This window comes from Mustelus asterias, chromosome 26, assembly GCF_964213995.1.
Source record: "Mustelus asterias chromosome 26, sMusAst1.hap1.1, whole genome shotgun sequence".
NCBI lineage: Eukaryota > Metazoa > Chordata > Chondrichthyes > Carcharhiniformes > Triakidae > Mustelus > Mustelus asterias.
In genome coordinates, this window is record NC_135826.1 from 39,978,356 (window position 1) to 39,991,926 (window position 13,571).

Sequence of the window (13,571 nt, forward strand, 5' to 3'; positions counted from 1 at the left end):
GAAGTACCTTTTAATTCCCTTGCTCCGATCAAACATGCCTTGTTTTTGACCCACTCCAAGTGTTTGGTGTCCCCCTTGAACAGTTCCTGCCTCCATTGAGTGTATGTGATCCTCAATGGCCATTACCCTGGGGTAATAGCTGATCATTCCCTCCATCTGAGGGCAATACCTGGCATTCCCTTCCCTGCCAAATGGAATGGACTGGGTGAAATATTAAAGGGTGTGGGGAATAAGCAGGAGTGGGACGAGATTGGGTGGAATATTAAGGAGTCTGGGGAGTGAGCAGAAGCGTAGGAATCATTGGATACCAGGAGCAAGTCTAAAAATCCACTGGCAGGGTTGGGTAGTATGAACTGCCTGTTTTGTTGAAAGATAGCAATATCAAAGGATAAAAAAATACAAAAACGGTCCATGGCATTTATTGATACAGTTTAATATGCAACTGACCATCTAAAGAATCTTTACAATATATAAAGAACATACAGGTGACAATATATATACTACACAGAACGACTATAGCAAACCATGGCCCATAGGACTGGGATCAGCAAACTGCCTGTGGCAGGAGCCAACTTGTGTGTTCAATACTGTCATGATTTAACATGAGGTTTTAATGGAATTTGCCATCCATTGGCAGATAGTGGAAATATGGGGCTGTACAGAGTCATAACAGATATTTAAAAAAATATATCTAATAAAACATGAGGCTCAGAGCTGAGGTCTTTCTAGGTGTCAAGTGGTACATTTTGTATTTTATAATAACCATGACATGAATTCATTTTAAAAGGCTATCTGACTCGTGCTGCAATATTCTCTTTCCCCTTCCCTCATCCAAAACAGAACTCTGGGGTACGAGATAATGGGGTAGACCTAGATAGAGGCAGGTAGTGATTGCGAAGAGTCACAGCATGGTTTTTGGGGAGAGAGGGGGGGGGGGGGTGCGGGGGCAGGGGCAGTGTAGAGTAGTGAGAATTCCAGGCTGCTTTAAACCACCCTCTGCTTCAGCTTCAATGTTGAGTGAAGCTGTTCTACATGGGTCCAGCAATCACAGCATAGCAGCTTGATGATCTCTTCGGGTCAGTACTACACACCGGAGTGTGTTCACTTGCTAATCCCTTTCTCCACACACTCATGGCATTATCAGTGCAATGCTCCCTTAGCACCATGACTTTACCTGATAAGGCAGTGCTGAAATACCATGGCAACATGTGCTCCGGTTGGAGGAGAGCATGAGGCAGGCCTTTCCAAGACAAAGCGTTAGAACTTGAGGAATAGACAATCAAAAAAAGCAGTCAATTCCACTGAGGGGAGCTTGAAACTAAAATCTGAATTTCCAGAGGAGAAAGACATCACAGTTATGGAATCTGGAAGAATGTGAGAGCATGTGCACAGGATAGAGAGCTGGAGCATGCAGGAGAAGCAAGAGAGAACCATTTGTCAGACTAGATGACAACACTAAGGTCAAGGAATCAACGATCAGCTCCCGATCCATACCGCTCTGGAAAATTAGTGAAAATCCTTAATAAATATTGTGAAGGCCACACAGCCATGAGAGCCAGGGAATCAGAGGAAGATTTGACTTCCATTAGACATCAACCCACCGGGAGTGTCTTACATGGAATAATCTGAAGAAGAAAATTTTGCTTATGCTGGGAAACTTCTTTTTTACTTGGACAAAAGAGACCATTGAGTCACAGCCGGCTAGGAACATTCAACAGTTCCCAATCTTCCATTACTTCATCCAATTGCTTCCTTCAACTTCTCAACCCAGATGCTATTCTATGCATGACTGGTCTAAAATTAACCTTTTCCTGTGCCTTATTGAAATAACATTCTGAATTTCCATTTTGCCTACAATTTAAAGTCCTGTACAACCCCCCACAATAATCTCCTTCCATGGTTGAAAGGCCAACTTTCCCCTTGCTGTGGACATGTTCCACTGGATTTGCGATATTAACTGATATCCTTTGGATGAGAAGTCAGGCTGATGCGCATCTCTCTATCCTGGTGTCTTTGCTTATTGTTAAAGATTCCAAAGAACACACTGGAAAAGACTCTCATTGTCCTGTCCAACATTATCAACTCAACCAATATCAGCATATTACATCCCCTGCTGCTTGCAAGATGTTGTCCTGCAAAGGAACTAAGTGTGAGGACACCATTTGTGAAGCAGGTGTGATACTGAGGTCAAGTTCTTCTCAAAAACATGAAATTAGGCAGCAGGTCAGTCAATGTCACAGTGACCTGAGAAAATATATCCCCCCCCGCCCCCCGCCCCCCGAATGTCCCACAGAACAGAATCCACCAACTGAATGGCAGAACCTTTAACAGAAAACAGGACTTATGATTACAATATTTACAAGGAAGCTTTGAGTACCTGCAGTGGGGCTGGTAGAAGCAAGTTGGTGGTCTGGTAAACAGTCCCTTATTGACATCTCTCTCACATATGGAGCTATCCTCAACAGACAAGTCTGGTGATTCTCTGGAAAGCTTTGATCCATAAGATTTCAGGATACATCTTTGGACTGATCTCAGCACAGAACAGGGAATGCACCTGAGTGCCTCAGCCATGTGTTGTGATGAATTCACCAAGCGGTCCAGAGAAGTTCAGTGGTTTGCAGGTGGGGACAGTTTATGAGGATCCCTTTTCAGGTACAATGGGGGCCCTTGGGGCTTCAAGTCATGAACCCATGATGATCTACAGTTTTCTCAATCTTCATTACCAAATATCAAAACACACACACAAGCTTGGATTAAATTTACAGCAAACCCCCGGTTTTGTGGTTGGGAGTTAAGATCAGAGCAGAGTGAATCAGTGGCAGAAAACATTGATCGTGGGGAGTTGAGGAGTGAAGTTTTCTGCAAGAAACTTCTGCAAGAAGTTTTCTGCAAGTGACTAAACTCGAAAGCTTGCTCGGCCACCCAGGGAAAGGGTAAAACCATTGCAAAAAGTGGTTTTCACACCAAAAGGCAGCCAAATACTCCGTTTCCTGAAATTCTCGGTGAAAACACTTTTTTGCCAAAAGAATCCCGCGCCCATTGTGACAAGTTTAATCCTTTCTATAAGGGGAAACACATGGGTAGGGAGAGGAGAGAGAGTAAGCAAGAAGACAGCAGGATTTTGGAAATGCCAACTGCTTATATACAGGGGGAACCATGTGGCACTCATCCAATGTTCAAATACCAAGCCCATGCCCTGTTAAGAGAAGAGTTCTGCTTTCAATGGGTGGGTTACCAAGAGATTACACTAGCTGAGGGGTTCTGCCCAACAATGCCACATCACAGGCCTCAGAGCTGGAGGGATAACTCAGATCATTAGACGTTACAAGGAGCCCTCCACCACTTCACCTCACTTCAAAGTTCACCAGAGGTTAACTGGAATCAGTCAACAAAAGGATAGTGTTTGCTAAAACACACCGCTTAGAAACAGAAATACTCAGACAGTGCACTTACTCGAGCCTGCTCCAGGCTCACGCCTCGAGTTTGTTTCTGTTTTCTGAATGCACGATACTTTTCATACAAAAAACATGTCTTAAAACAGTAAAATGTCTTTGATCACTCTGTTATCCCCTCCTCCCTTGTGCCCCGCCCCATCCTTCCCATTGTGGAAAAGTGATCACTTCAGGTCCTCCAGCAGGCTTCCAATTTCCACGGGCAGTTACATAACTTCCGAGGTTTCACGTCAGCATTGGAGCAGCACTCTTCCGCTCAGGTAATTGTCCATTAAATATTATCAATTCCGAATGGGATTGGCTTCCCAGGAATACTTCTCATTTCCAGCAGGGTTCCATGAGGGTCGGATGAGGGGATTTGAAGGGTTCAGTCACACACTCATCGTCATACTGGGGGAGTACTGGAAAAGGAAAGCATAACACATGAGAGGTCAACGAATTGGTACAGCAAAGGAGAGGCCATTCAGCCCCTTGCACCTGTGCTTCTTTGGAAGTCTTTCCAATTCATCCCAATCCCCTTGATCTTTCCCAAGAGACCTGCAAAACTTTCCTTTTCAAACATTAATGTTTTTTTGAAAGTAGATATTGAATCTGCTTCCACTGCCCTTCCTGTCCACACTTTCCACATCACAACTCGCAGCGTTAAAAAAATTCTCCTCATCTTCCAAAAGTCACCTCAGGTCACCTAATGATAATGATGAAAGAGTCAGGAGGGAGACTTCAGAACCTGGCTGTGTGTAGCCATCTAAGAACATAAGGAATAGGATGAGGCCACTCATCCCATTGAACCCGTTCCACCATTCAATAGATCATTGGCTGATCTGATTGTGGCCTTAACTCACTTTCCTGTCAACCCTCTCGTAAGCCTCGACTCCCTTTTCGATCAAAAATCTGAATCTATTCAATGACTCAGCTCTTTGTGAGAGAGAATTCCAAACACTAACAATTGTTTGAGAGAGGAAATTCTTCCTCACCTCCATCTTAAATGGCCACTTATTGGCCAGTGTCTATAAATACATTATGGCATTTAAAAAAAATGTTCAATGGAAAATGTTCAAAAAGTAATCGATAGTGTTAAATGTTGACACAACTACCTAACAAAGATCATGGAATCAAAGATGATAGCATTTCCTAAGGCCATTTGGCCCATCAAGAGAGTGAATCAGCTAGTCTCACTCTTGACCCCCCACAGCCCGACACATTTTGTGCCTTCAGGTGTTCATCCAATTCCCTTTGATAGCCATGGTTGAATTAGTCTTCATCACACACTCCGGCAGTGCATTCCGGACCCTAAACAACGATTTTCCTCATGTCACTTTAGATTCTTTTCCAATCTCATGGGATCCAGGGTGAGGTATCTAAATGGATACAAGATTGGCTTCTTGACAGAATACGAAGTCTCACAACACCAGGTCAAAGTCCAACAGGTTTATTTGGTAGCAAAAGCCACTAGTTTTCGGAGCGCTCACTGCCCCTTCGTCAGGTGAGTGGGAGTTCTGTTCACAAACAGGGCATATAGAGACACAAACTCAATTTACAAAATAATGATTGGAATGCGAGTCTTTACAGGTAAGGTCCCCCATGGTCGGCTTATGATGAAAGTAAGGAGGTGTGGGATAGAGGGAAAGTTGGCCGATTGGATAGGTAACTGGCTATCTGATCGAAGACAGAGGGTGGTGGTGGATGGAAAATTTTCGGACTGGAGGCAGGTTGCTAGCGGAGTGCCACAGGGATCAGTGCTTGGTCCTCTGCTCTTTGTGATTTTTATTAATGACTTAGAGGAGGGGGCTGAAGGGTGGATCAGTAAATTTGCTGATGACACCAAGATTGGTGGAGTAGTGGATGAGGTGGAGGGCTGTTGTAGGCTGCAAAGAGACATAGATAGGATGCAAAGCTGGGCTGCAAAATGGCAAATGGAGTTTAACCCTGATAAATGTGAGGTGATTCATTTTGGTAGGACTAATTTAAATGTGGATTACAGGGTCAAAGGTAGGGTTCTGAAGACTGTGGAGGAACAGAGAGATCTTGGGGTCCATATCCACAGATCTCCGAAGGTTGCCACTCAAGTGGATAGAGCTGTGAAGAAGGCATATAGTGTGTTAGCTTTTATTAACAGGGTGTTGGAGATTAAGAGCCGTGGGGTTATGCTGCAACTGTACAGGACCTTGGTGAGACCACATTTGGAATGTTGTGTGCAGTTCTGGTCACCTCACTATAAGAAGGATGTGGAAGCGCTGGAAAGAGTGCAGAGGAGATTTACCAGGATGCTGCCTGGTTTGAAGGGTAGGTCTTATGAGGCAAGGTTGAGGGAGCTAGGGCTGTTCTCTCTGGAGCGGAGGAGGCTGAGGGGAGACTTAATAGAGGTTTATAAAATGATGAAGGGGATAGATAGAGTGAACGTTCAAAGACTATTTCCTTGGGTGGATGGAGCTATTACAAGGGGGCATAACTATAGGGTTCATGGTGGGAGATATAGGAAGGATATCAGAGGTAGGTTCTTTACGCAGAGATTGGTTGGGGTGTGGCGTGGACTGCCTGCAGTGATAGTGGAGTCAGACACTTTAGGAACATTTAAGCGGTTATTGGATAGGCACATGGAGCACACCAGGATGATAGGGAGTGGGATAGCTTGATCTTGATCTCAGATAAAGCTCGGCACAACATCATGGGCCAAAGGGCCTGTTCTGTGCTGTACTGTTCTATGTAATCAAGCCTTAAAGGTACAGACAATGTGAGTGGAGAGAGCGTTAAGCACAGGTTAAAGAGATGTGTATTGTCTTTAATTATTATTGTATTTAATTATTATTAAATAATAATGTTGAGGTGGGGAGGGCTATAAACAAGCAGATAAGGGATGCGTGTAAAAACGGAACGGCAATAATCATGGGGGACTTCAACATGCACATTGACTGGCAGACTCAAGTCGGTAAGGGTGGAATGGAGGAAGAGTTCTTAGAATGCTGTCGGGATAGTTTCCTTGAACAGCATGTTACGGAACCGACGAGGGAACGAGCTATTTTGGATCTGGTATTGTGTAACGAGGTAGGTAGAATTAAGGATCTTATTGTGAAGGACCCTCTTGGGTCTAGTGACCACAATATGGTCGAATTTCTGATTCAGATGGAAGAGGAGAAAGTTTGGTCCCAAACCAGTGTCCTCTGTTTGAACAGAGGGAAATATGATAGGATGAGGGATGAATTGGCTAAGGTAGACTGGGAGAGCAGGCTGGCAGGTAGGATAGCTGAGGAACAGTGGAGGATTTTTAAGGAGATCCTTTTCAGTTCTCAGCAAAAATATATTCCAGCAAAAAACAAGGATTGTAAGAAAAGGGAGAACCAGCCGTGGATAACGAAGGAAATAAAGGAGAGTATTAAAATAAAAACAGCTGCGTACAGAGTGGCCAAAAATAGTGGAGAAACAAGTGATTGGGAAAAATTTAAGAAACAACAAAGAGAGACTAAGAAAGCGATAAAGAAAGGAAGGATAGACTATGAAGCTAGGCTAGCAATTAATATAAAAAATGATAGTAAAAGTTTTTATAAATATATAAAAAGGAATAGAGTGGCTAGAGTGAATGTTGGACCCTTGGAGGACGAGAGGGGGGAGTTAATAGTGGGAAATGAGGATATGGCTGAGTCTTTAAATAAGTTTTTTGTGTCGGTCTTCACGGTGGAGGACACAAATAGTTTGCCAAATATTAACGATAGAGGGTTGGCAGCAGGAGAAATACTTAATACGATTAATGTTACCAGAGAGGCAGTGCTGGGTAGACTAATGGGACTGAAGGTGGACAAGTCCCCGGGTCCGGATGGAATGCATCCCAGGGTATTGAAAGAAATGTCAGAGGTAATAGTGGATGCGTTAGTGATTATTTATCAAAACTCGTTGCATTCTGGGGTAGTGCCGGTTGATTGGAAAACGGCTAATGTTACGCCGCTGTTTAAAAAAGGAAGGAGACAAAAGGCGGGTAACTATAGGCCGGTCAGCTTAACGTCTGTAGTAGGGAAAATGCTGGAATCCATTATTAAAGAGGAGATAGCAGGGCATCTGGATAGAAATGGTTCGATCAATCAGACGCAGCATGGATTCATGAGGGGAAAGTCGTGCTTGACGAACATGTTGGATTTTTATGAAGATGTGACTAGGGCGGTTGATGGAGGAGAACCGGTGGATGCGGTGTTTTTGGATTTCCAAAAGGCGTTTGATAAGGTGCCCCATAAAAGGCTACTGAAGAAGATTAGGGCACACGGAGTTGGGGGTAGTGTGTTAAAGTGGATTGGGGACTGGCTATCCGACAGGAAGCAAAGAGTCGGAATAAATGGGTGTTTTTCCGGTTGGAGGAAGGTAACTAGTGGCGTGCCGCAGGGATCGGTACTCGGGCCGCAACTATTTACCATTTATATAGATGATCTGGAGGAGGGGACGGAGTGTAGGGTAACGAAGTTTGCAGACGACACAAAGATAAGTGGAAAAGTGAATCGTGTGGAGGACGGAGAAGATCTGCAGAGAGATTTGGACAGGCTGAGTGAGTGGGCGAGGATATGGCAAATGGAGTATAACGTTGATAAATGCGAGGTTATACACTTTGGAGGAAATAATAACAAATGGGATTACTATCTCAATGGAAACAAATTAAAACATGCTACCGTGCAAAGGGACCTGGGGGTCCTTGTGCATGAGACGCAAAAGCCCAGTCTGCAGGTACAACAGGTGATCAAGAAGGCAAATGGGATGTTGGCCTATATTGCGAAGGGGATAGAATATAAAAGCAGGGATGTCTTGATGCACCTGTACAGGGCATTGGTGAGGCCGCAGCTGGAATACTGTGTGCAGTATTGGTCCCCTTATATGAGGAAGGATATATTGGCATTGGAGGGAGTGCAGAGAAGGTTCACCAGGTTGATACCGGAGATGAGGGGTTTGGATTATGAGGAGAGGCTGAGGAGATTGGGTTTGTACTCGTTGGAGTTTAGAAGGATGAGGGGGGATCTTATGGAGACTTATAAGATAATGCGGGGGCTGGATAGGGTGGAGGCGGAGAGATTCTTTCCACTTAGTAAGGAAGTTAAAACTAGAGGACACAGCCTCAAAATAAAGGGGGGTCGGTTTAAGACAGAGTTGAGGAGGAACTTCTTCTCCCAGAGGGTGGTGAATCTCTGGAATTCTCTGCCCACTGAGGTGGTGGAGGCTACCTCGCTGAATATGTTTAAAGCGCGGATGGATGGATTCCTGATCGGTAAGGGAATTAAGGGTTATGGGGATCAGGCGGGTAAGTGGTACTGATCCACGTCAGATCAGCCATGATCTTATTGAATGGCGGGGCAGGCTCGAGGGGCTAGATGGCCTACTCCTGCTCCTATTTCTTATGTTCTTATGTTCTTATGTCTCCAGCCAGGACAGTTAGTGAGATTTTGCAAGTCCAGGCAAGCTGTGGGGGTTACAGATAGCGTGACATGAACCCAAGATCCTGGTTGAGGCCATCCTCGTGTGCGGAACTTGGCTATCAGTTTCTGTTCAGCGACTGTGCACTGTTGTGTGTCATGAAGGCTGCCTTGGAGAACGCTTACCTGAAGATCAGAGGCTGAATGCCCGTGACCGCTGAAGTGCTCCCCAACAGGAAGAGAACACTCTTGCCTGGTGATTGTCGAGCGGTGTTCATTCATCCGTTGTCGTAGCGTCTGCATGGTTTCCCCAATGTACCATGCCTTGGCATGGTACCATTTCCTGCAGCGTATCAGGTAGACAACGTTGGTCGAGTTGCAAGAGTATGTACCGTGCACCTGGTGGAAGGTGTTCTCACGTGAGATGATGGCATCCGTGTCGATGATCCGGCACGTCTTGCAGTGGTTGCTGTGGCAGGGTTGTGTGGTGTCGTGGTCACTGTTCTCCTGAAGGCTGGGTAGTTTGCTGCGGACAATGGTCTGTTTGAGGTTGTGCAGTTGTTTGAAGGCAAGAAGTGGGGGTGTGGTGATGGCCTTGGCGAGATGTTCGTCTTCATCAATGACATGCTGAAGGCTCTGGAGAAGATGTCGTAGCTTCTCCGCTCCGGGGAAGTACTGGACGACGAAGGGTACTCTTTCCACCGTGTCCCGTGTTTGTCTTCTGAGGAGGTCGGTGCAGTTTTTCGCTGTGGTGCGTCGGAACCGTTGATCGATGAGTCGAGCGCCATATCCTGTTCTTCTGAGGGCATCTTTCAGCGTCTAGAGGTGTCTGTTGTGATCCTCCTCATCCGAGCAGATCCTGTGTATACGGAGGGCTTGTCCGTAGGGGATGGCTTCTTTAACGTGTTTAGGGTGGAAGCTGGAGGAGTGGAGCATCATGAGGTTATCTGTGGGCTTGCGGTACAGTGAAGTGCTGAGGTGACCGTCCTTAATGGAGATGCGTGTGTCCAAGAATGCAACCAATTCCGGAGAGTAGTCCATGGTGAGTCTGATGGTGGGATGGAACTTGTTGATGTCATCATATAGCTGTTTCAGTGATTGTTCACCATGACTCCAAAGGGAGAAAATGTCATCGATGTATCTAGTGTATAGCATCGGTTGAAGGTCCTGTCCGGTGAAGAGGTCTTGGTCAAACCTGTGCATGAAGATGTTGGTATATTGAGGTGTGAATTTGTTCCCCATGGCTGTTCCGTGTGTCTGGATGTGTGCTCTCATCCCACGTACTCCCCGCGTTGGAGATCTCTACTGCCTCCCGAAGATACACAAGGCAAACACACCCGGCCGTCCCATCGTATCGGGCAATGGGACCCTGTGCGAGAACCTCTCCGGCTATGTCGAGGGCATCCTGAAACCCATTGTACAAAGAACCCCCAGCTTTTGTCGCGACACTACGGACTTCCTACAGAAACTCAGCACACATGGAGCAGTTGAACCAGGAGCACTTCTCGTCACAATGGATGTCTCGGCACTCTACACCAGCATCCCCCATGACGATGGCATTGCTGCAACTGCCTCAGTACTCAGCGCCGACAACTACCAGTTTCCGCTTCATCCTGGACCACAATGTCTTCACCTTCAACAACCAGGTCTTTATCCAGACACACGGAACAGCCATGGGGACAAAATTTGCACCTCAATATGCCAACATCTTCATGCACAGGTTCAAACAAGACCTCTTCACCGCACAGGACCTTCAACCGATGCTATACACTAGATACATAGATGACATTTTCTTCCTCTGGACTCATGGTGAACAATCACTGAAACAACTATATGATGACATCAACAAGTTCCATCCCACCATCAGACTCACCATAGACTACTCTCCGGAATCTGTTGCATTCTTGGACACACGCATCTCCATCATGGACGGTCACCTCAGCACCTCACTGTACCGCAAGCCCACGGATAACCTCACAATGCTCCACTTCTCCAGCTTCCACCCTAAACACGTTAAAGAAGCCATCCCCTACGGACAAGCCCTCCGTATACACAGGATCTGCTCGGATGAGGAGGATCGCAACAGACACCTCCAGACGCTGAAAGATGCCCTCATAAGAACAGGATATGGCGCTCGACTCATTGATCGACAGTTCTGACGTGCCACAGCGAAAATCCGCACCGACCTCCTCAGAAGACAAACACAGGACATGGTGGACAGAGTACCCTTCGTCGTCCATTACTTCCCCAGAGCGGAGAAGCTACGACATCTTCTCTGGAGCCTTCAACATGTCATTGATGAAGACGAACATCTTGCCAAGGCCATCCCCACACCCCCACTTCTTGCCTTCAAACAACCGCACAACCTCAAACAGACCATTGTCTGCAGCAAACTACCCAGCCTTCAGGAGAACAGTGACCATGACACCACACAACCCTGCCACAGCAACCTCTGCAAGACGTGCCAGATCATCGACATGGATGCCATCATCTCACGTGAGAACACCATCCACCAGGTACACGGTACCTACTCTTGCAACTTGGCCAACGTTGTCTACCTGATACGCTGCAGGAAAGGATGTCCCGAGGCATGGTACATTGGGGAAACCATGCAGACGCTACGACAACGGATGAATGAACACCGCTCGACAATCACCAGGCAAGAGTGTTCTCTTCCTGTTGGGGAACACTTCAGCGGTCACGGGCATTCGGCCTCACGACACATGACAGCGCAGAGTCGCTGAGCAGAGACTGATAGCCAAGTTCCGCACACATGAGGATGACCTCAACCGGGATCTTGGGTTCATGTCACACTATCTGTAACCCCCACGACTTGCCTGGACTTGCAAAATCTCACTAACGGTCCTGTCTGGAGACAATACACATCTCTTTAACCTGTGCTTAACCCTCTCTCCACTCACATTGTCTGTCCCTTTAAGACTTGATTACCTGTAAAGACTCGCATTCCAATCATTATTTTGTAAATTGAGTTTGTGTCTTTATATGCCCTGTTTGTGAACAGAACTCCCACTCACCTGACGAAGGGGCAGTGCTCCGAAAGCTTGTGTGGCTTTTGCTACCAAATAAACCTGTTGGACTTTAACCTGGTGTTGTGAGACTTCTTACTGTGTTTACCCCAGTCCAGCGCCGGCATCTCCACTTCTTGACAGAAGCCAGAGGGTGGATGTAGAGGGTTGTTTTTCAAACTGGAGGCCTGTGACCAGCGGTGTGCCTCAGGGATCAGTGCTGGGCCCACTGTTATTTGTCATTTATATTAATAATTTGGATGAGAATATAGGAGGCATGGTTAGTAAGTTTGCAGATGACACCAAGATTGGTGGCATAGTGGACAGTGAAGAAAGTTATCTCCAATTGCAATGGGATCTTGATCAATTGGGCCAGTGGGCTGACGAATGGCAGATGGAGTTAAATTTAGACAAATGCGAGGTGATGCATTTTGGTAGATTGAACCAGGGCAGGACTTACTCAGTTAATGGTAGGGCGTTGGGGAGAGTTACAGAACAAAGAGATCTAGGGGTACATGTTCATAGCTCCTTGAAAGTGGAGTCACAGGTGGACAGAGTGGTGAAGAAGGCATTTGGCATGCTTGATTTCATCGGTCGGAACATTGAATACAGGAGTTGGGATGTCTTGTTGAAGTTGTACAAGACATTGGTAAGGCCACACTTGGAATACTGTGTGCAATTCTGGTCACCCTATTATAGAAAGGATATTATTAAACTAGAAAGAGTGCAGAAAAGATTTACTAGGATGCTACCGGGACTTGAGTTATAAGGACAGGCTGGATAGACTGGGACTTTTTTCTCTGGAGCGTAGGAGGCTGAGGGGTGATCTTATAGAGGTCTATAAAATAATGAGGGGCACAGATCAGGTAGATAGTCAATATCTTTTCCCAAAGGTAGGGGAATCTGAAACGAGAGGGCATTGGCTTAAGGTGAGAGGGAGAGATACAAAAGTGTCCAGAGGGGCAATTTTTTCACACAGAGGGTGGTGAGTGTCTGGAATAAGCTGCCAGAGGTTGTAGTAGAGGAGGGTACAAAATTGTCTTTTAAAAAGCATTTAGATAGTTACATGGTAAGATGGGTATAGAGGGATATGGGCCAAATGCAGGCAATTGGGATTAGTTTAGGGGTTTAAAAAAGGGTGGCATGGACAAGTTGGGCCGAAGGGCCTGTTTCCATGCTGTAAACCTCTATGACTCAATGACTCTATGACCTTAAAACGGTGTACTCTGCTTCTCAATGTTTCCACCAATGGAAACAGTTTCTCCCTATCTTCTCCATTCAACCTCATGATTTTGAGTATCTCAGTCAAATCTCCTCAAACTCCTCTGGGAATACTCCCAACTTCTACAATCTATCTGTAAATCCTGGGTGGCACAGTGGTTGGCACTGCTGCCTCACAGCGCCAGGGACCTTGGGTTCAATTCCAGCCTTGGGTCATTAGCAACGTGGAGTTTGCATGTTCTCCCCACATTTGCGTGGGTTTCCTCCGGGTGCTCTGGTTTCCTCCCACAGTCCAAAGATGTGTAGGTTAGGTGGATTGGCCAAGCAAAATCGTCCCTTAGTGTTCATCGATGTGTAGGTTAGATGGATTAGCCATGGTAATGTGTGGGGTTACGGGAAAAGGGTGGGGGAGGGGGCCTGGTTAAGATACTCTGTCAGAGAGCTGTTGCAGTGTCGATGGGCTGAATGGCCTCTTCTGCAATGTAGGGATT

At 46.1% G+C, this 13,571-nt stretch overlaps 1 protein-coding gene across 1 annotated transcript in view; it reads right to left on the minus strand.

Annotated features, from left to right (window-relative positions):
• Positions 1–928: 928 nt before the first annotated feature.
• The window catches only part of ssbp4 (single stranded DNA binding protein 4), a 153,161-nt gene continuing 140,518 nt past the window's right edge, over positions 929–13,571 (minus strand). Inside the window, exon 17 of the mRNA XM_078198546.1 lies at positions 929–3,853. Coding sequence (XP_078054672.1) covers positions 3,824–3,853 — 30 coding nt within the window. The 3' untranslated portion in view covers positions 929–3,823. The remainder of the gene's footprint in view (positions 3,854–13,571) is intronic.